Raw genomic sequence first — 21,105 nt, 5'->3', positions numbered from 1 at the left:
AAGTAGAGAAGTGTTAGTTGGGAGCAGGATGCTGAATCCTTCAAATGTTACTGACTGGTATTTTTATTTTTTAAAACTAGACTTAAGCAGTAATCCTATGGCCATTAGACACTGTCTAGAGGGCCATAGGATATGCTCATTTCCGGGAACCAGCCTTGGAGCCTGTGCTCTGAGGTCGGTTCCCAGAAAACCGACCTCCGCCCTTGTCCGCGCTGCCTCAGAGGCAGCGTGGAGAAGCCCTGTCCTCCACACTTGGAAGAGGAGTACGGAGTCACTGAAAAGGGACATTCTGGGGACATTCCAGGGCGGGGAGAGTGGAGCTGTGCGTACGACACATCCAATGTTCATATGGCAGCTTCCCCTCTCAGTCGTCCCCACCCTCCCACCCCCCACAGCCGCTGGACAGCCAAAAATGGCTGTCTAGTGAAAAATAGCAACTCAGGAGAGGTGTGGAGGGAGTGATCCCCCCTGTGCCTCCCTTGCTTTGCTTTGGATAGGCGGTCGCCTCCGAGTTCAGAGGCGGATGCCTATCTTGATAGGATTGCGCCCTTAGAGACTGAAAATGAGCCCAGATGGGCAAAAAACAGCATGGGGTTACAGGGTAAAGTAGGGGAAGGGTTCAGATTTCCTATAGTTCTGGAAGAGCATAGGTACAGTACATGACCATTTTCAACTGTAACATGCCTAAGCGATTTATAGCATGCCACTGTAAAAATGGGCCGCATCTATATGGGCCGCTTTGACCCCCCACCCTGTCGCAACCGCACAGTGATTCAGCTTCGAGTCAGCATGCCCTGTGATACACTCATGATGTACTGCGCATTTCCCTCACAGATTCACCGTGCCCCTTTTTTTGGCCATTTTACTGAAATGCGCAGCTGTGCAGTCCTGTGACTGTGCGGGTGTGACAGTTCAGTGGCTGTTTTGTATTTGAGGAGCTCTGCGGTGCTTTTTTTTTTTTTAGGTAAAAAGTGAGTGTTTTGTGCTCCTTCATTTCTGCACCATCAGTTTGTCAGTTCCCCAGCCTGAGACTCTCGCGATGGTTCGAACTCACAAGCGTGAGCGCTACGTGCCTAGCCATTGCTCTGAAATGGTGGCTGGAGTGATGTTGGTCCTTCCCCAAGACCCCACCTCCCCGGCCCTTGGGTACTGAGCCCACAACCATTTCGAAGATACGAAGCTGCAAAATTGTGTGGAAGTGTGATTAAATAGATGAAAACGCCCCTCTGTGCCTCCGTAACTGTGCAGCTGCGAAGGGATGGGGGACTAAAGGAGCATCACAGAGTGAAGTAGGCACTATGCATGCCTACAACACGCCCACTATAAGATGCGAAGTCAGTTCGGGGAAGGAACAGATGGCAGAGAACTTGCAGCAAACCCCCCAAATCGCAGTAAAACGACTCCTTGGACCTCCGCTTTTTCCGGGCGAAAACCATGGATGGCTGTGCAGTGGCGACTGTGTCATCTATCACGAGGAACCTCAACACGCACTCGCCCCGGAGTAACAGCCCGGTGTAGATGGGGCCATGGTCTGTACCATTCTAATAATTTAAGGAGCATAAAATGTTTTCAAAACTCACTTTTACTACATTATCCCCGGACTGCCCATTGTTACGTAAACAGTCCAGACAAATAGCAATTTGTGGGTCACTCCTGTGATAGTCTTTATCCTCTTGATTTTCATCTCCATCTTCATCATCTTTGGGATTTTCAGATTTTGGATTTTCTTCAGAAAAATGAAAAAAACAAACAAACCACAATTACACATGTACCACACTATTCAAACCACTGGACTTAGGACTGCAATTCAGGCAATGCTTATTTGGAAGTACGCTCCATTGAAATTAATGAGATGTAACTCAATGAAATGGTGCTGGAAGATTGGCATGTTGTAAATTAGAACCAAGCTAAAACTAAGTAATCATCTAATTAGGTAATACTCTATAAATCACTGGTCTCAGCTGCAAAAATAATTGCAAATATTGATTGAGGATTCAGCTTGAAACCAGCTTTGGGGCAAAAATGCCCACTAGTGATGTTGACCTAACATGTTTTATTTTCCATTGGTTAAGGATTCAGCAGGACCCTTCTCAGGACACAGGACAGGTAACATGGTCTGGCCATGTATTCAAACATTTGCCTGGGTGCCTCCAGATAAGCTGGCAAGTCCTCACTACTGCAGGGATAAAAATATGCACGCAGCTGTGGTAATACAGTTTTGTGTTTTTACATGAGGTTGTGCAATGAAGATTGTTTAAATGGCTTTCCCATTCTCCCTCAGAGAGTAATGGGAAGGTAAGGATAAACGGACAAGAGCTCAACTGAGTAGGAGAGGGCTGAGTTATCTGCAGTCCTGCCTAAAGATGCACAAAATACGCACAAAAATATACACTCCCCTAACAGACATGAGGTTTGTAATGCTATGTAGAAACATGGAAATAAGAAGGGCAGCTCTCATCTCAACTCTGTCAAGAAACCACCAGCAACAGATATTAAGACAGACAACTATAGAACAGGAAGAACTACTGAATATCATGTTAACAATTCTTTAAGGGCCAGTCCAGTCCTATGTTAACATTTGGTTTCATAAGAGTGCCTTTGGAGTGGTTCCTGCTGAGGGTAAATGTGGAGGATATCAGAATTGGCAGTCCACAAGGATTTTTCAGTGATTTGCTGATTCTGTGAGAAGAATATCAGATTCTTGCCTGTTTCTGTTCATTGGATTACTCCAAAAAATCCAATTAGACAATATCAACTCTGACAAATGTGAAACATTCCAAATGCACAAGAATGCTCTTATAATGTATAACTGAATAAAATTTAACATATGTTTTTAAAATATAGTTTTGCTGTATAAAAATCCTTGCAATCCAGACACCTCTGGATATACAATGGTGTGGATAAGCATGCATGTAACCTCTGAATTAGATAACATACTCTAATCTATAAGTTCTTCATCTTCCTGTAAGGTGTGTTTAATAAAAATAGCCAATTATAAATAAGATATGTAACAAACTGCTGCAAGGGATAACTTCAACCTTTATTAGCAAATGCAAGCGAAAATATCAACCACAGGACATTCAGATGCAGTTTTGTGAGCACTGGCACCAACACAGTGTGTTGATATTTTAAATGAAAATATACTGGACCTTATTAAAATGTTGCTACATTATCAAAGGAGTATAATTACCTTCTCCATTCTCTTGTGGTTTGTTTTTCTTCCAGAATTCAGCCTCACGGTGCAGTTCCTCTAGTTAGCAACAAAAAAGTAGCATGGTATTTCAGGTGAATAATTCTAGAATATCAACAGGAATGCAGGAAAAAAACAGCAATCTTCTTAAGAGAAAAAAAAAACTTACGTTCTCGAAGTCCTGGAACCAACTTAAATATAATTTCCTCTAATGTGTTATCCAGCCTTGGGGAGAGAAGATAATTCTTTTAAGAAGTCAAAAGACTTAAGATTTATTTATTTTTTAAACTTGGTTGTTAAAACAAACATTATAGACAGTAGAACTTTAAAGGGAAACAGTAAAAGAAATTTTTCAAAACATTATTTTTGGCAGCAATGACTTAAGTCACTTACTCCCAAACAGTATGCTATGTTATCAATACATCTATATCTATACCTATATCTACACACACACACACGTACATGTTCTGTGAGCCCAGAAGACCCACCCACAGAGGAAGCTGTCAACTGCATATCTGCATGAGTCACTGCTCTGGCCTTGTCTCCTTCCAATCAGCTTTTGCCAGGGAGTGACAATTCCATCACATCTTTGCACTAGTTGTGATTGCATTGGGAATGTTGATCATTCAAAGACACAGCAAAACTACCTGTATGCAGTGGTGGTATCTCCAGAACACTGACTCGTAAAGAAATACAGGTGCAAAATTCATACTTTTACAGTGCAATCCTACACATCTACACAAAAGTAAGTCCTACTGAGTTCGGTGGGACTTTCTCCTGGATAAGTGGGCATAGGATCGCAGCCCTACTCCCCCTAAATGTTAGAATCTGAAAGTAAACTTGTCCAAGTGTAAAATCAAGTATGCCTCCAATTTTAATTCAGAAAAAGTGTGCCTCAGTTTCCTACACCAGACAAAATGAGATTTTATAGAATCAATAATAAGTATAAAGCAGTGGAAATGGGAACATGTTAAAAATGTAGCTTATAGCTGCTTCTGTCCTGGTAGTGCAAGTGCAATGGCCTGTCTTTTTTTTCCCAGTGCATGCCACTGTAGAAGCACAAACCATGTCCTCGAGCCAACTGCAACTGCCCACAGCATGTTTCCACAATGGGGAAAGAGATGTTCAGTATCTTTAAAGCTAATATCAGTGTGGAGTTTTCTTGCCATTTCATAATAAATTTAGGTGACGATGAAACATATCCTGAGCCTACTGCATGACAGCTCTGACTTCAGAGTCACTAAGCGCGCAATCCTATCTAGATAGGCACCTCCGAACTTGGAGGTGACTGCCTATCCAATGGAGGGCAGGAGAAGCATGGAGGGGATTGTTCCCTCTGTCCTTCAGCTGCCCTGCATTTTCTAGCCATGGGGGGGGGGCAAGCAGGGGAGGAGGCTGCTGTACAACACATTGGATGTGTCGTACAGGCATTTCCACCCTCCCGGCCCTGGAACGCCCCCAGACACACCCCTTTTTCAGCCTTCCTGCGCTCCTCTTGCGAGCGTGGAGGTCAGGACTGTTCCGCACTGCCTCAGAGGCAGCATGGAAGTGGGGGAAGGTTGATTCCCAGAAAACAAGATATCCTATGGCCGTCTAGCCACTGTCTAACCGTCATAGGATTGCTCCCTAAATAAGCAAAATCTGTCTTAATATTAGGATGGCAGCAACGCATGTGAAAAGGATCTAGGGGTCTTAGCGGTCAGAAGCTAAACATAACCAGCAGTGTGAAGCAACTGCTAAAAAAGCTAATGCAATCTTCAGCTGCATTAATAGTCCAGATCTCAGAAATAATAGTTTCACTCTATTCAGTGCTGATCAGGCCGTACTTGGAGTACTGTGTCAGATCTACACCTTATGCCATATCAATGTGATGCCACCATGGTGACACTAAATTCATCTTGCGCATTTATACCTCATAGCACACACAATGACATTTGTTGTGGTATTTCGGATACTACAGAATAAAAACTGATAAATACTGCTAGAAAAGCGGTATATGGAATACGTAATGTGCCAACAGTTATTAGAGCACTGCTACACCAATAAAAAGCACTAGTGTAGATCTAACCCAGTTCTGGGTGCCACATTTTAAGAAGAACACTAACAAACCGGAGTGTGTACAGGGAAGGGCGATGAGGGGCCTTGAAACCAAGTCCTATGAGGAACAGTTGAAAGAGATGGAATATTTAGCCTGGAGTAGAGAAGACTAAGGGGAGATGTGATAGCTGTCTTCAAGTACCTGAAGGGTTGTCAAACAGAAGATGGAGCAGACTTATTCCCTGTTGCTAGAGGGTAAGACGTGGAACCAAGGGGTGGAAATTGCGGCAAAGCAGATTTTTGCTGAACATTAGGTGAAACTTTCTAATGCGAGCTGTTTGATAGTGTAACAGACTGTCTCAGAAGATAGTGGGCTCTCCTTTGATAGAGACATTTAAGCAGAGGCTGATGGCTATCAGTCAGGGATGCTGTAGTTGCAGATCCTGCATTGAGCACAGGGTTGGACAAAATGACCTCCTAGGTCCCTTCCAACTCTACAATTCTATGATGTTAATATATTTTAATTCTGTTAAATATTTGTTACAATACCCATGACTTTGAACTATTATAATAAACACTATCACAAATCAAACCAGTAAGAATTTGCATAAGAAAATGTGGGTTACTGGACACTTTAAAAGTACGATCAATCAAGAAAAATGCATATCTGGGGCTATGTTCATGGTATCCTTCCTCTTGGCCTGCCTAAGACTGCACAGGCTGAATTTGGGTGCCTCTTCTATGTCACAGGTGATCATATATAAATGTTGTAAATAAATAAAAATGATGAAATAGCTAGTGAAGCATCTGACCGCACGGATCACCTGTATGGTACCTGTTCAGAGCCTGACCAGCCAAGAGGAAGAGCTAGATGAGGATTTAAGAGGTGTGCACAGAACTCCTGATGCAGTACGCCAAGCAATTTGTGGGAGTGGAGGAGACAGATGACGATAGAGAGGGTAATCCCTCCATGTGCAGGCACTGTAACTGCAACAGAATAAATCATGCCCATAATTATTAATACTATCCCTCAACCTTCAAACTGCTTTCTGATCAGTAAAGATTATTGGAAAATGCTATATTAGTCAAGTATTTACATTATGCCATTTTAAACCGAACTGCATATATTTTGCTATCCTACAAAAACACAGAATGTGTAACTGGGTGCAAAACTCAGGCTTCCTGAGAATTTCAGGAACAGTAAAAAAAAGAAAAGAAAAAGAAAAGCAGAATGGATTGTGCAAAATCAGGGAAATTATGTGAATCAAGCAAATATGAATAATTTATGCAGGCTGCAAAATCTTTCTTTTATTTATAGTAATTAATGGCTATAATTTCCATGTACAGCAGGCATGCCCCTTTATGCAAAACCCATTATATTAGGCCAAACTATGGGAGGGTTTGCGACATGCGAAAGGGACCCTGACTTGTCTCTCCCCCGACAAGCTGGAGAAATAACATAAGCCAGAGACACAAGCCTGAGTTCCTGGTTTGCACATCATCCTAAACAAACCATGGACAGAAGGTCTGTGGTTTGTTTAGCCCCTCCCACTTACAGCGGGAGCAAGTGGACAGCATGCACAAGCACACTGCCTGTAAATGATAAGCCCGGGTTCCCCTGGAACTCTGGTTTATCATGACATGCAAACTGGACTTATAACAATAAACCATGCTGAAAACAAGTCATGGTTGGTTGGTTAATTTCTCTCTAAGCCATGCTGCTGCTGACAGATGATCAGGTGCTCGCCGGCTTACCATGGTTTGTTTCCCCCTTTATCCTACCACCCCATTCCCAGCATGTATCCCAGGGGCCTTCGTGGCACAACTCGCCTATACTCCTGCTGTGATGAGATTCTCTCCCCCTCCCTTTCTTGCTTTGCAAAGCACCTGTGTGTGTGTGTGTGTGTGTGTATACTCACACACATATGCCATATATATCTGTGGTTCAACACAAAAACATCTATGGTATTAATCTTTAGAGTGGAGTGGAGGGCTTACCTTAATTTTTAGGACAAAGTGAGTGAAGATTGATTTATTTTCTTTCTTTAACACTTTTTAAAAAGCCTCCCTGGCTGCTCTTCACAGCTGGGGATGAGAGACATTCCTCTTCCTAGCATAATTCTGTGTCTATGTGTGATTGACTGACCTCTGGGTAAGCATGCACAACCCCAATTCGAGACCATGGCGATTCAGGAAGGGGATTTAAGTGTTTGCCCCTCCTGTTTTTATGTTGAAATTTCCCCCCACGGGAAAGGGGGTGTTTTTGTTTATTTAAAAAAGAGAGTCTAAAATTGAGACTTTTTTCTTTTTTAACCCCCCCATACATAGGGGGAGGGGGATTTGAGCATGAACACAGGAGGGGGAGAAGCTTAAATCCCCCCTTCCTGAACTGCCATGGTCCCAAATTGGGGCCTCATGCACTCACCCAGCGGTAAGTCAATCACGCATACAGGCATAGCTGTGCAAATTTGGCTCACAAGGGGATAAAACTGGTCACCGTCACATGAAGTGCTGACCTGGAGGAGAAGGGATGGCAGGCACAGTGAGGAGCATGGGGCTTTTCACTGCTCTTGTCAGGCATGCCTGTAGCCTTTTCAAACAGACCATGTAGAAGCTATTGTGCCAGGTTAACACATCACGAAAATAAGCCATCCTGAATAACTCAACAATGAGCCATGGCTTCTCAGGGTGGCTTGTGCATGGTTAATAACCCATGCTTAAGCCATTGTGCCGGGTTCAGACAACACAAGCCACTCTGAAACAAACAAGGCTGACAAACCACTGTGGGCTGTCATGTAGTGCAAACTAGGTCACTGAGTCACATGCAGTTTTTCAGAGTATTTGTTTTATACAATGCGTCCATGAAGGCTGCAACCCGTCTCTGAATACCCCACATGGGATAAGACGTGGAAGATATTAAATTTTTCCCCTTTAGCATTTTTTTCTGCTGAGAATCACCCCTCCCTTCAGTTGCTTTTTTATGTGAAGGTTAAAAGATAAGATACGTTTTCCTCTTCTTTTAACCAAATGTATCCACGTATTTTCTCCAGCAAGGGAAAAAGCTTCTGATAAGGTGATTTTCAGGAGAAAGGAAAGACTTAAAATTCTCAACCTTTCCTCATTTAGGTCTTCAGAGAGAGTGCTGCCTCCATAGTTGTATTTTGTGAAACAAAACAAATGGAAGTTGTGGGGTGGGGATGGAAGAACTACACACATAACAGCATCTTGTGTAGTTTCACTCTTAGTCCCACATAGCCCTCTGATTTTGTCTGGTAAGCTTTCCTAGAAGGAAGATCATGGTCATAGTTCTGTAATTAAACTATATTTGCATACTCGCCATTGCACTACGGCTTCTGTGTGCTTAAATAGATGCAGGATTGCAGGCCACATGATTGGTCCCTGTGAACAGTTCATTCAGCTAAAAGATAGACCTTCCTCTCAGATTGCAACACTCTTCTGGAGAGGAACAATTCACAAAAATCTACTAACTATCCAGTGAGCTTGCTAGCATAGAGCCAATAGACCAGCGTTGCCCTAAGGAACTGCCGAAACACAGAGAACATGCTGGAGAGTCGAGACAAGTCATTTCAACTGCCATTGATTTTAATGAAAATGGATAGCATCCATGGTCAGCTGATAATATTATCTATAAATATGTCTAGATGTAGGCTGAGCAGAAGTCTTACCATTTTTGATCCACACCTACTTAAATGACATTTATAATAAAATTATCTGCATAAAAGTTACTTAACGGTAAAGACACTCATAATATAAAAAGACAACACATAGCTCATATGTCAGCTTTGATGTGAGCAGAGTTTCACAACTGAATTAATAGAGGAGCACACAATTAATCAAATGCAGGTTTGAGCAATCAGCCTTGCCTCACCCACTCTCATCCTTGCTGCTGCTGCCACCTCCTCCAGCTGGAAAAAGTTAACAAAATGCCCTGCAACTGGGTACCTGAGGTGGAAACAGCACAGTTTCTGTTTCAGTTACTGTGGTTTGTGAAGCTATTCATACAACAGATTAGATGGGGACTGAAATCTTTCAAAAAATGCATCCTGCAGGTAGCCATTCAAGGCACAAACTATTACCATTCTCCAGCCAGACAAGAAGCAGACGTAGCAGCAGCACACAGGCAAGCAAACGAGGGGGAAGGTGGTGAGCAGCAAGTTTGATGTTTTGATTCAGCATACAATTACAAAACCAGGCCTGTAGCAGTGTGTATCCTCTTTTTATTTTATATGTCTTTTCCCAAAGGTTTGTTATTTCTCTGTAGTAATGCTGCCATGAAACGTCGTATAAAGGGGACTTTTCTAAATCTCTGGGACTTGCATGGTTTTTTAGCAATAAAAGATCCATTGTATTCTCTTTAACAATCTGCAAAATCTCCAAAGGCATAGATACTGGTCAAGTTAAAATCAGTTGTGACTAAGAACCACTGAAACCAGTACAACGTTCTATTCACCTTCCTGCACGGCCAGTCGGTTTGGGGAATTGCTCCCTCCATTCCCACCCCCACCCCTATTTTACATTTTAACTTCTCCTCATTCTACAGAAGTATTTATTCAAAGTCATCCTACCTTAAAAGTAAGATGATTTTGCCATCACATTTTTTGCCTCAACAATGCAACAATTCTGGAGAGCTCTGAGTGAGGGAAGAGGGGCAGCAGATTCAGCAAAGGAAAAGGAAGCACAGCAGCAGAAGCTGGCATGCTCCCCTGGCAGTGGCTTTGCTTTTCCAATGATATTCCCACCCACCCACTCTCTTGTTTCTAACAGGCACCTCGTTTTCTTCTATGCCCATGATTATGGAGTTTGAAACATTCATATTAGTTGTCTGCGTCCTCTCCATCCTGCCTCCCTCCATGTCTCCAATCTCGAAGCACATTATAGATTTGTTTCTTTAAAAGGCCATGTGCATCTGAACCAGCAATGGTACATTTAGTAATACTTTAGTTTTTAAAAAGAAAATAAACTGACAAGGCACCATGGAGGTGAAATTTATACAATGCAAGCATTCTTGTGAAAAGCAATTATTTTGCACTGCTAGGAGCAGAGGAGTGGGCAGGCAGGTAATGTGAAATGTCTTAGTTGCACAGCATATTATGAGATCGTATCTCCTCAGTGTGGTTGGAAGGTACTATGGGTCAGCATCCATAGCAGGCAAGTAGAGTAATGTCTTCTCCTAGACTAATTGGAGGGGTGTGTTTGATGACATTTAAATCCATGGAAAAGTATAATTTATGAATTGTCATAATGCACATTAACTGAAGATTGGGAAGATTTCCAAGTAATAATTTAAAACATTTTAGAATGCACATGTGATTTCAGCTTTAGATATAACTGATTTTAACAGGGTTGGACCAACAACATTTTCTTACGATAACAAAGGAGTATTTTACATTCCACGAATTTCAGTTATCTAAAATTCCATAATGTCAGTATAACATTTTACAAATGGCTATTAATTTTAAATTCTCTCTTTTACCTCATCCCATTAAGCTACGTTAAGATAAACTGGCTCCCATTAAAATTTGTATTTAATATCCCCTTACCGTAGCATTTCTAATGGATTGGTCTCGTGAACTTGATTGCCACATCTGGGACAGTCATTGCTGTCTTCAAAATGCTGCACAATACAACTCTTACAAACTGAAAAATCAGATAAGAAATGCATTTTAGGCAAAAATGCAAATCAGAGACATGATTGCTAAATGCTGTCATTTGAAAGAGCATAATAACGCTAGACCTGTTGCAGGTACATCCCAAGTTCCCTTCATGACTCATGCAACAGGAATTTTGCTAATTTTCTTTCCAGCACTCCATCACCAGCACCACAGTAAAATCTGCTGATTTACTAGTGCCAAACTGCTTCCAAACATAAAACCAATGGGGAAGCTAGCTTGCAAGGGAGCCCACTGTGCACACAGAGCACGCATGGAGACTCATAATGCAGAGCTATGATCTTTTAATGTCAACTAAGTTAAAATTTCATTTTTCAAGACCACTGTATAACTGAAGTTTGAAAGACATGTGGAAGATTATCAAATCAATTTATGGAAGATACAAAGCCGGATATAGCTTCAGGCAAAACACAGGTTTATGTGGCAGGTGTGGCTGCATTTTTTCTTTAAATATTTTTATCCTGTACTCATGGCGACTAACAAGGAAAAGCGGTGTCAGAACTCCGATCTGCTGCAATGGATACCACAACATGCAAAGGGGAAACATATGTCTCTCCAAATACCTGCAGACACACAGTAGACATGTATAGGGAGCTGCCATTGGCTTTAGCTCCCAGATATGTGTCCGTTGGGTGTTTATATATACACACACACCCTTTTGCATTTATTACACTTATACTCCATTCTTTCTCCAAAGAGCCCAGAGAGGCTTACATATGGTTCCCAAGCAATTAGGGCCAGAACTACTTAGCTTCAGCAGTAGAAATGCATAATTTACCTCTAGAACATTCTATTTACAATTTTTGCCATGACAAACAGTGGTATACATGTGTCAAACATGCTTACCATGTAAAAATGTCTTAGAATGTAGATTTGTAGATCAGGGCACTACTTAAATCCTTCTGAGTGAAGTAGAGATACTATAATGTAGAACTCATGGACCTAAGAATGAAAACTTCATGGTTTGCGATTTCTTAGCCAGACCACTAGGACCAAACATTGTATTAAAATGACCCATCAAGAGCAGTAAACTTTGTCCAGGATCCACCTTTCAGTGCCACTCTGTGTTACTTTGTTTTTTGTACTAATATCAGCCGTCCCAGATCTTAATGAAATGTTACTATTAAGCAAAGTTCTTAAAAAATAAAATAAAAATTGCCTCTGTTTAGCAAGGCACAGGCAGATCCAGAAAAAAGTGTAAAATGTACAGAATCTAAATGAGTACTTTGTATGGATATTCTATCTATTCTAACTTCCTCCAACTCTTCAAAATTATTAATATTAAGGAATAATTCCAACATTTTATGCATATACTGCACTCTGAATATTTGAAATGTATGCTTGTATAAATACTAAGCATTTTTACAATTCATAAGCCATGAACCTTAATCCCAAGACTGATGAACTATTGGTAGCATTAATTGGAGCAAACAGCATTTTGTTCCAAACATAAGATGCCTCACAAAATCCTACTTACAAGTATGGAGGCACTCAGTTACTGTAGTTGGTTTGATAAGATATCCTTTACAGATACAACAGGTGATATGGGGATTGAAATCTTTCACAAAGTGTTTCCTCTGGGTAGCCATTCGTGGCACAAGCTGTGGCAATAAAATGGTTTGGACCCGAGCCGTGAATTTGGAAGGCGAAGGTGACGGGATCACAGGAGCTGCTGAGCTGCTGTATGCAGCTGGACTTCTCCAGGCATTTGATCAGAGTCCAAGGGTTCTCAGGGGGTCACGGTTCCTAACCTCTGCTTCTTTTTAGAGTTAGACATCTTTGAGCCCTGTAACATACACACACACACACAAAAATAAAACCCAGAAAATGAAAGTCTGACGACAGAAGGGGATGCCACAGCAAAACCAAAAGATGTATGATGAATTGGCACGAGGGACAACTGGCTTTTCCTCCAAAGCTTGCCTGCTCGTTACAGTATGGAAGACGGAAGCGCCCCGCACTTTGTGGTAAGGGCTTGACGGACAGGCGGAACGTGGGGAAAGAAGCAAGCCCACGCCTGCGCCTCTCGTGCGTGAAGACAAGCTGACTGGCTCTGAGGGGGCCGCTCTGCTTAGGAAGGAAGCCTTTGCCTGCCGTCCGCAGAGCGACCGTCTCCTTTCTCACTGGCAGCAGCCTGTAAAAATGGGGCTTTACAAATAGGGCGCTGGAAGAGGGGGGTCTCTTCGTGAAGCCACCCGTTCTCCTCCCTCAACCCCCACTGTAACGTCTCCCGAGGAAACCCGCTTCTCCCGCGCCATGGGCAGCTTATGGTCTCACAGCCTGGCACCATCTCAGGGCTGCGACCGGGACTTTCTCCCCCTCTTCTAACCTCCCTCCCCGCAGGCGCTCCCGCTCTCTCCGGCTTCCTCTGCCAGCGCGTCGTCCCCTTCCAATCTCCTGCCTCGTACCTGGCAGCTGTCGCCTGCCTCGGCCCCCGCCACCAGCGAAAGAGGAAGAGCGGGCGCGGCCTCCCTCACCCTCTCTTCGCCGGGCTGCCCGCGCCGCGCCGCCCTCCTCCCATCTTCCCCATTCCGGCTGAGGCCAGTGGGACAGCCCCAAACCAAGTCTGCCTGCGCCACGGCCTTGGCGGCGCTTCTCTCTCTCTGTCTCTCCCTCTCCCTCACACACACACCCCTCTCACCCGGGCTTAGCCCCGGTGTTTTCTTTGCACTCCGTCAGTCAGTCCTGAACTCATTTGGAGCAGTTACGACGGACTGCGCGCGTGAGCCTCTGCAGGGCGCTTTTCCTTCGACGCTGATTCACCACAGGCTATAGCATGGGTGGCGGGTGACATGTGGCACAGCAGTGGGGATTTTTGGCCACACCTGGAACGGAGTAGGGCGAGGACAGAAGGTTCTACCTCTGGCACAGCCAGGCTATAATGTCTGCCTCTCTACTGCACTGCTGCTTGCTCCGTAGCCAGAACCAAATGAATAACACACTAAGGCAGCTTTCCCCAACCTGGTGCCCTCCAAATGTGTTGGGCTACAACTCCCAGCAACTCCGGGCAGCCATGCTGGCTGGGTGTGCTGGGAGTTGTAGACGAACACATCTGGAGAGGATCAGGTTGGGGAAAGCTGCACTAGGGCATAGGTGGGATATATGTATACCACAGTGCACACTGAACTGTCACTATTTCATATTACAAGCCTGACTTGAGGCACATTGTCAAAAATATTGGCCACATTGATTTATACTCTTCCTCATCTGATAGATAAGCCTTGCACAACCTGATGCCCTCCAGATGTGTTGGACTACAACTCCCAGCAGCCTCCAAGCCAGCTGAAGGAGGCAGGTGAGTTTTCAGGTCAAATCAAAGGGTTTCCAGGTAGTTTTGAAGTATGGCTCCTCTCTCTTCCCTGCTCGATCCCATGCTTGTGAAAAAGATATTAGGCCTTAAGTTCCACCACTGCTTCCAATAGGGATTTACAAAGCTCTTATGTGAGCATCTATAGAATGGAGTTAGGTTGCTTGTGGCTTGGTAAGGGCTAAGGCAACAAAAGAGTCTTGTGCCACCTTAAAGACATTTGTTAGCCTTAAGGTGCCAGAAGACTTTATTGTTTTTGCTGCAACAGACTAACACCACTCTATGCCTCTGGAAAGCAGTAGGAGCTGTTATATAGGGAGAGGGTATTTGAGGACAGATCCTTGAGACAACCAGTGGCTACTTCCCAGGTATAGATATTAGATTTTAAAGAGTTAATCTCAGATCATAATGCTATACTCTTCAACTTTAAATGGGTATCTGTGTGATGCAGATAGGAAGTTGGATCTTCACACTGCATTGTAACCATACCACACAAACCATACCCTAATGACCTTTTTTCCAATGGGGTGGAGAAGTAGGGTTAACCATCCCTTTTCCCTGCTCTTCTCCACTCCAAATTGTCCCCTTATGAAGAAACTTTCCCGTCCCGCCATCCTCCCCCCACAAGGAAAGGGCTGTCAGGATTCAATTACACCTGTTTCTATGTAATATGTAGTTAACCTTATAGGGTGGTTCAGAGAGGTATCTGAAAAGTGCCTCAGGTACTGGAAATAACTGTTACAGTTCCACTTGTTGGCATGCATTAAATTTGTGTAGGGTGAAGATTATATACTGGTTATTAAAGATCTGGCTCTCATATTTCTACTAGCATGTCATGAACTTAGAAATTCTTAAAATGTTAGCATTCAGGGGATAAGACTTGTGTGGCAATAAAATTATCATTAAAATATTCTGTAGCAGTGGCAGCCTCACTGCCATGAATATGAACCTGTTCTTCACAGCATAAAACATGTATATCTATTTCTCCTAGTTAAATTTTGGGGGGACATGCAACCCCATAGAGCATTGCAAAATATTACATTGCTGGTGTCCATATATTAAACAAATCATACCAGATCAGTACCACTTTTATTTGAATGTCATCCCGGAATAGAAAGCTTTCCAAACAAGGAGCCTTTGGGGGATATCTGTTTTAATGATCATTTTAAAACATACCATTCTGAGTTAGTTTAATCTTTACTTGGTAAATCAAGTTCATCTCAAACAGATGGATGCAGTGCTATTTGTAAGAGGTATGTGATGCTGAAGTGTTTTTTTTTTTCAAAATACAGAAATATATGTAACACACAAAACAGTATCCAAACCTATTACATGTAACTGACCACATATTTCCACTATTTATCCTTGCCTCCATTTCCCTTCCTCTGTTGTGTTTCCATTGTGTCTATTTCTAGACTGTAAGCCAGTTGGGCAGGGTACCAGTCCCCACATTCTTTGTAAAACACTATGTGTATGGATGGCACTATCCATCTATTATACTTGTACACTTAGGATCTCTTTTAAAACATTCTCCATTTAAACAGATACTTTCTCTATTTACATGTCTGATACAGCTGTGATTATTTAAACGTAAGTGAATCTCCACTGTTCCAATAATTAGCCTGTCTCTTGGGTTGTTTCTTCAATATTAAGTGCAAATTGGGTACACACAGTGATAAGATACTGTGTTCATTAATGTATAATTTGGGATAGGCTCATGTGTAAATGTAAACTATATTCTCCTAATTCTTTAGGTAGATCTGATCGCTTTCAGTGTGACGTATTTCTGATACTGTGTTTAGGATTGCATCCCTGAGGCTCCACTGTTGTGTCAGAGTAAATCCGCAATGGACAGCAGTAACAATAGCAAATGGCTGAAATCATACAGATATGTTGTCCCTGACAACATTACTCTAATGCAGGATTGTATCAAACACTCAATGTTCTGCTAGGACTAAGGGGAGCATGGTTGCTCTGTAGCTGCTGCCCTGCTTTCTCCCCCCCCCCGTTTTCTCCCACTGCTGCCCTACTTCTCCCCATGCTCACAGGAGCATAGGAAGCTGTCTTCTACCAAGCCACTGATCCATTTAGACCAAAAAGTTTACCTTCCCTTGAAATTAGTGGGACTTACTTTCAAATAGGTGCATTTAAGATCAAGGTGTTTAAGTACAGTACCTTGCATAAGTATTCAACCCCCCCCCCTTGACTTTTCTACATTTTGTTGTGTTACAACCTGGAATTAAAATGAATTTAATTGACATTTTTACCATTTGTGTTACACAACATACTTAACACTTTGAAGGTGCAAAATATTTTTATTGTTGCACAACAGTTAATTAAACAAAAACAAACTAGCATTTGTTGGTTGCATCAGTATTCACCCCACTGAGTCAATGCTTGCTAGAAGCACCTTTTGCTGTGAGTCTTTTGGGGTAAGTCTCTACAAACTTTCTGCATCTGGATCCTGACATTTTTGCCCATTCTTCTTGGCAAAATTGCTCAAGCTCTCTCAGGTTGGATGGCGACCATTGGTGAACAGTGATATTCAAGCCTTGCCCCAGATTCTCAGTCAGACTGAGGTCTGGGCTTCGACTGGGCCATTCTAAGACATTCAGGTTCTTGTTTTTAAACCACTCAAGTGTAACTTTGGCTGTGTGTTTAGGGTCATTGTCCTGCTGGAAGATGAACCTCCACCCCAGTCCCAGGTCCCTTGCAGACTGCAACAGGTTGTCCTCCAGAATTGCCTTGTATTTGGCTCTGTCCATCTTGCCCTCAATCCTGACCAGTTTCCCAGTCCCTGCTGATGAAAAGCATCCCCACAACATGATGCTGCCACTGCTATGCTTCACCGTGGGGATGGTGTTCTCTGGGCAATGAGCACTGTTGACTTTGCGCCACACACAGTGTTTTCTGGTAAGCTCAAAAAGTTCAGTTTTGGTCTCCTCAGACCAGAGACCCTTTTTTCACATGTTTGCTGTGTCTCCCACATGCCTTTTGGCAAAATCCAAACAGGATTTGATATATTTTTTTTTTTTTTAGCAATGGCTTTCTTCTCACCACTCTTCTATAAAGCCCAGCTTTGTGGAATGTCTGGGTGATAGTTGTCCCATGGGTGGTTTCTCCCATCTCAGCTATGGATCTCTCCAGCTCCTTCAGAGTTACCATTGGCCTCTTTGTTGCTTCTCTAATAACCTCGTTACTGGTCACCAGATTTTGGTGGGCGACCTTCTCTAGGCAGAGTCACAGTTGTGCCATATTCTTTCCATTTTGTAATAATGGATTTAACAGTGCTCCGGAGGATGTTCATAGTTTGGTGTGTGTGCGTGTGTGTGTATGTGTATTTGTGTATATATATATCTCAATCCTAATTGGTGCTTCTCCAGAACTTTATCCCAGACTTGTTTTGATAGCTCCTTGGACTTCATGATGCTGTTTGTTTAGATATGCTCTCCAACAAACTCTGGGGCCTTCCAGAAACAGGTGTATTTAATTTGAGATCATGTGATATTTGAACTGCATACAGGTGGATTCCATTCAACTAATTATGTGACTTCTGAAGGCAGTTGGTTGCACCAGAGCTTATTTAGGGGTGTCACAGCAAAGGGGGTGAATACTTATGCAATCCAGACTTCTCAGTTTTTTATTTGTAAATCATTTTGTAAAATATGTAGATTTTCCCCACTTTGACATTATGGACTTTTTTGTGTAGATCAGTGATAAGAAATCCTAATTAAACACATTTTAATTCCAGGTTGTAACACAACAAAATATGAAAAAGTCAAAGGGTGTGTGAGTACTTATGCAACGCACTATATATCTTTGGCCATGACCTAAGGATGTAAAAGAAGCAGATGCATACATATTCTCCTGGTGATTGCTATCTGGTTGATACACTGATCCTCTATATTACATTAGAGATAAGCTGTAATAGTTCTGCATTTGTTTTGCAGCAGGCTACAAAACTGGCTTGATTACAATAGGGATGTCGGAGAATTTCTCCACGAATCTCCGGGAGGCCGAATGCCAATGCATTCGGCCCACCGAAATTGGTGGAGAAACGGTCCGCCCCCCCCGGGATGGGACTTACCTTCGGCGAATGTCCCTGGCGGCGGCCGCTCCCGCCGGCGGCCAGTCTTCTGACCCGTGGCTGCCGCTGCCATTTCCAAGTAAAAAACAACAACAACAACAAACATGATAGGCTACGTAAAGATTTACGTAGCCTATCACAGCTAGATTTTCAAAAAACACCTGACTTTGGGGAAAAAAAAAAAAGTGCGTACGCAAATGGCGGTGCCCATGGGCGCCGCCATTTGCGTACACGCTTTTCCCCCCCACAGTCAGCCGTGATAGGCTACGTAAAGATTTATGTAGCCTATCACGGCTGACTGCAGGCCAGGGACGCAAACGGCGGCAGAAGAACTTTCGCAGCCGGAGAGGCGGGGCGTTCCCCCCCGGCCAGAATTTTGGCAGGGAGGGATGGGGCGCCTCCCCCCCCAGCCAGAATTTCAGGGGGAGGGACGGAGCGCCTCCCCCCCACCACGAAGCAAGCTTCGGGATCAGGTAAGTGACTTTCGTCCATCCCTAATTACATAGCTTTCAGATGTATCATTAGGTCTTATTATTCTACATCATATTACTGTTAATCCCAAACTGCCATGAACTTATTTGTTCGCTCTGAGTTCCAATCCCATTTATTCTAACACTAAGGGTGCAATACTACACATGTTTAGACAGAAAAAGTCCTACAACTCCTAGCACTCCCCAGCCAGGATGTGCCTTAAATGTCTCCGTTCTTGCTCAGTTTTGTCCCACTGAAAAAACACACAAATCTATCCCTTGCCTTTCAAAAAATATTTCAAATATATCTAGGACCATGTTTAGCTAACGGTGGGATCTTGGTGAATTCCACAACACCTTGTTGCAAAAATAAAATGTTAAAGTGGACAAGCCACTCTTCATGACATGAAGGGAATTTGTAAACACACAAGTAATTTCTAGAGCTGAAAACTGATTGTATGGATTAACAGAGTAAGATTTCTTCAAATTTTTACTCATTGCCGATTTATGCAAATTAAAATAACTGATTACAACACGTGATTAATCAACAAGGATTTCTTCATTCAGGTATTATTTGAGAAATTAAAGCCAAAAATATAGAGTTCTATCCAACGGTTGCTTTGAATAAGCAGAAAGCGTTTCTGCTCATGCAAGTTGGAGCACCCAATTTTCATGTGTTCCCTTACATTCTTAAGCTTTGTGTGTTATATCTCATCCTGTTCCAGAGGGTCCCACAACTCCCAGAAGCAGCTTTTAAAGAGCCGACAGGGGGTTAAATATGGGACTGGGGATCTGGGAAAAATGGGTGGCCTGACTGCATGTAAGCAAAGGCAAAGCCACCCTCAGATACAACTCCTAATATACTGTGTTTTGATTTAGATGCATACTTGTGATGTAGCAAGTATCATCTTCTAAGAGGTATTCCTTCTTGTGTACTTCTTATAAGCAAGAGTAGTTAAAAAAACACACAGATCTGCTGCCTGATTCATGGGAAGCATGTTTTCTGTTGATCAGAAGGTTTTTAAACTGAAGGATCTACCTGAGTGATTAAACATTGCAACCCCAATAGTTTCATTATATTTCATATATAGGTTAAAGCCTTGTATATTCTAGCATTTTCTCGTTTGATTTTGTCATCAGTTAGTTGTCCTAAATAAAGTTTGTCACATTTATCTATGGAAAAACAAAAGACACTTTGCTACGCTGACTTTCTTCTTTAGGATTTAAAGAATGAAAGCTCTTTGCCATTGTCATTGGATTTTAAATGGGAAACAGAACTTGTAACCATTATCACTTACTCAGAAGATACTAGCTTAAGGGAGCAATCCTATGGCCACTAGACACTGTCTAGAGGGCCATAGGATATGCTCCTTTCCAGGAACTGACCGTGGCGCCCACCCTCCGAGGTCGGTTTCGGGAAATCCGACCTCCCTCCTTGTCTGTGCTGCCTTGGAGGCAGGGTGGAGAAGCCCTGCCCTCCGCGCTCGGAAGACGAGTGCGGAGCAACTGAAAAGGGACGGGGCTGGGGGTGTTTTGGGGTGGGGAGAGCAGAGCTGCACGTACGACACATCCTATGTGTTGTACGGCAGCTTCCTCTCCTGGTTGGGCCCCCTGCTGCTAGATAGTCGAAAACGGCTGTCTAGCGAAAAAGAGCAAGGCAGGAGAGGCACAGGGGGGATTGTTCCCCCCCGTGCCTCTCCTGCCTTGCTTAGGGTAGGTGGTCGCCTCCGACTTCAGAGGTGGCTGCCTATCTAGTTAGGATTGCACCGTAAGACTACCTATACAGTCTCACCTAACTAGAAATCCTTAGCTTGATAACTGATGGATGAAAAAATTGATCAGATGCTAAACAGCTCCCACAGGTTTTAGAAATTACACACAGCTATAAATATTTAGGGTGCAATCCTATGCATGTTTAGACAGAAAAAAGTCCTACTATTCCCAGCATGCCCCAGCTAGTCATGGTAGCTGGGGCATGCTAGGATTTCTAGGACTTTTTTCTGTCTAACCATGCATAGGATTGCACCCTTAAATTACTTGGTGCAAGCATCTTATCTTTAGCTGCCTATTCAGTCAATGTCTAGGATTTTTCAGACATGTTGCATGTTTCAAGATAAAGCATTAACAAAACCACTTTTGTCAGCCATCTTTCTTCTCATTTAGAATTTTTGAGTATCAAACTTAAGTTTTATTTTCAAGTTAAGATGATGAGTCATTTGCTTGTTTTCCCCTGAGATAAGATAAACTATTGTTATGGACTGAAACATTTTATTTTTCTCACAGAGGAATGAGGCTGTATAGCTTACAGTTGAACAGATGAAAAA

The 21,105-nt window shown here is 42.9% G+C and overlaps 1 protein-coding gene across 12 annotated transcripts in view; it reads right to left on the bottom strand.

The window, feature by feature from the left end:
• The window catches only part of PCGF5 (polycomb group ring finger 5), a 57,709-nt gene that overhangs the window by 11,217 nt on the left and 25,387 nt on the right, over positions 1-21,105 (bottom strand). For 8 of the 12 annotated variants that reach the window (XM_084845813.1, XM_084845805.1, XM_084845811.1 and 5 more), the window contains exons 2-6: positions 12,395-12,703; positions 10,789-10,885; positions 3,360-3,415; positions 3,191-3,250; positions 1,581-1,726 (exon numbers count right to left, since the gene is read on the bottom strand). In XM_084845813.1, coding sequence (XP_084701939.1) covers positions 1,581-1,726; positions 3,191-3,250; positions 3,360-3,415; positions 10,789-10,885; positions 12,395-12,506 — 471 coding nt within the window. In that variant the 5' untranslated portion in view covers positions 12,507-12,703. Of the gene's footprint in view, positions 1-1,580; positions 1,727-3,190; positions 3,251-3,359; positions 3,416-10,788; positions 10,886-12,394; positions 12,704-13,246; positions 13,557-21,105 lie in introns of those variants that run through there. The other 4 variants (XM_084845815.1, XM_084845810.1, XM_084845804.1 and 1 more) reach the window with 3 other exon arrangements.

Source organism: Heloderma suspectum, chromosome 3 (genome assembly GCF_057233095.1).
Source record: "Heloderma suspectum isolate Gila_16-S chromosome 3, 16-S_ref, whole genome shotgun sequence".
In the NCBI taxonomy this organism is placed as follows: domain Eukaryota; kingdom Metazoa; phylum Chordata; class Lepidosauria; order Squamata; family Helodermatidae; genus Heloderma; species Heloderma suspectum.
This window is presented reverse-complemented; position numbering and strand designations above follow the sequence as displayed.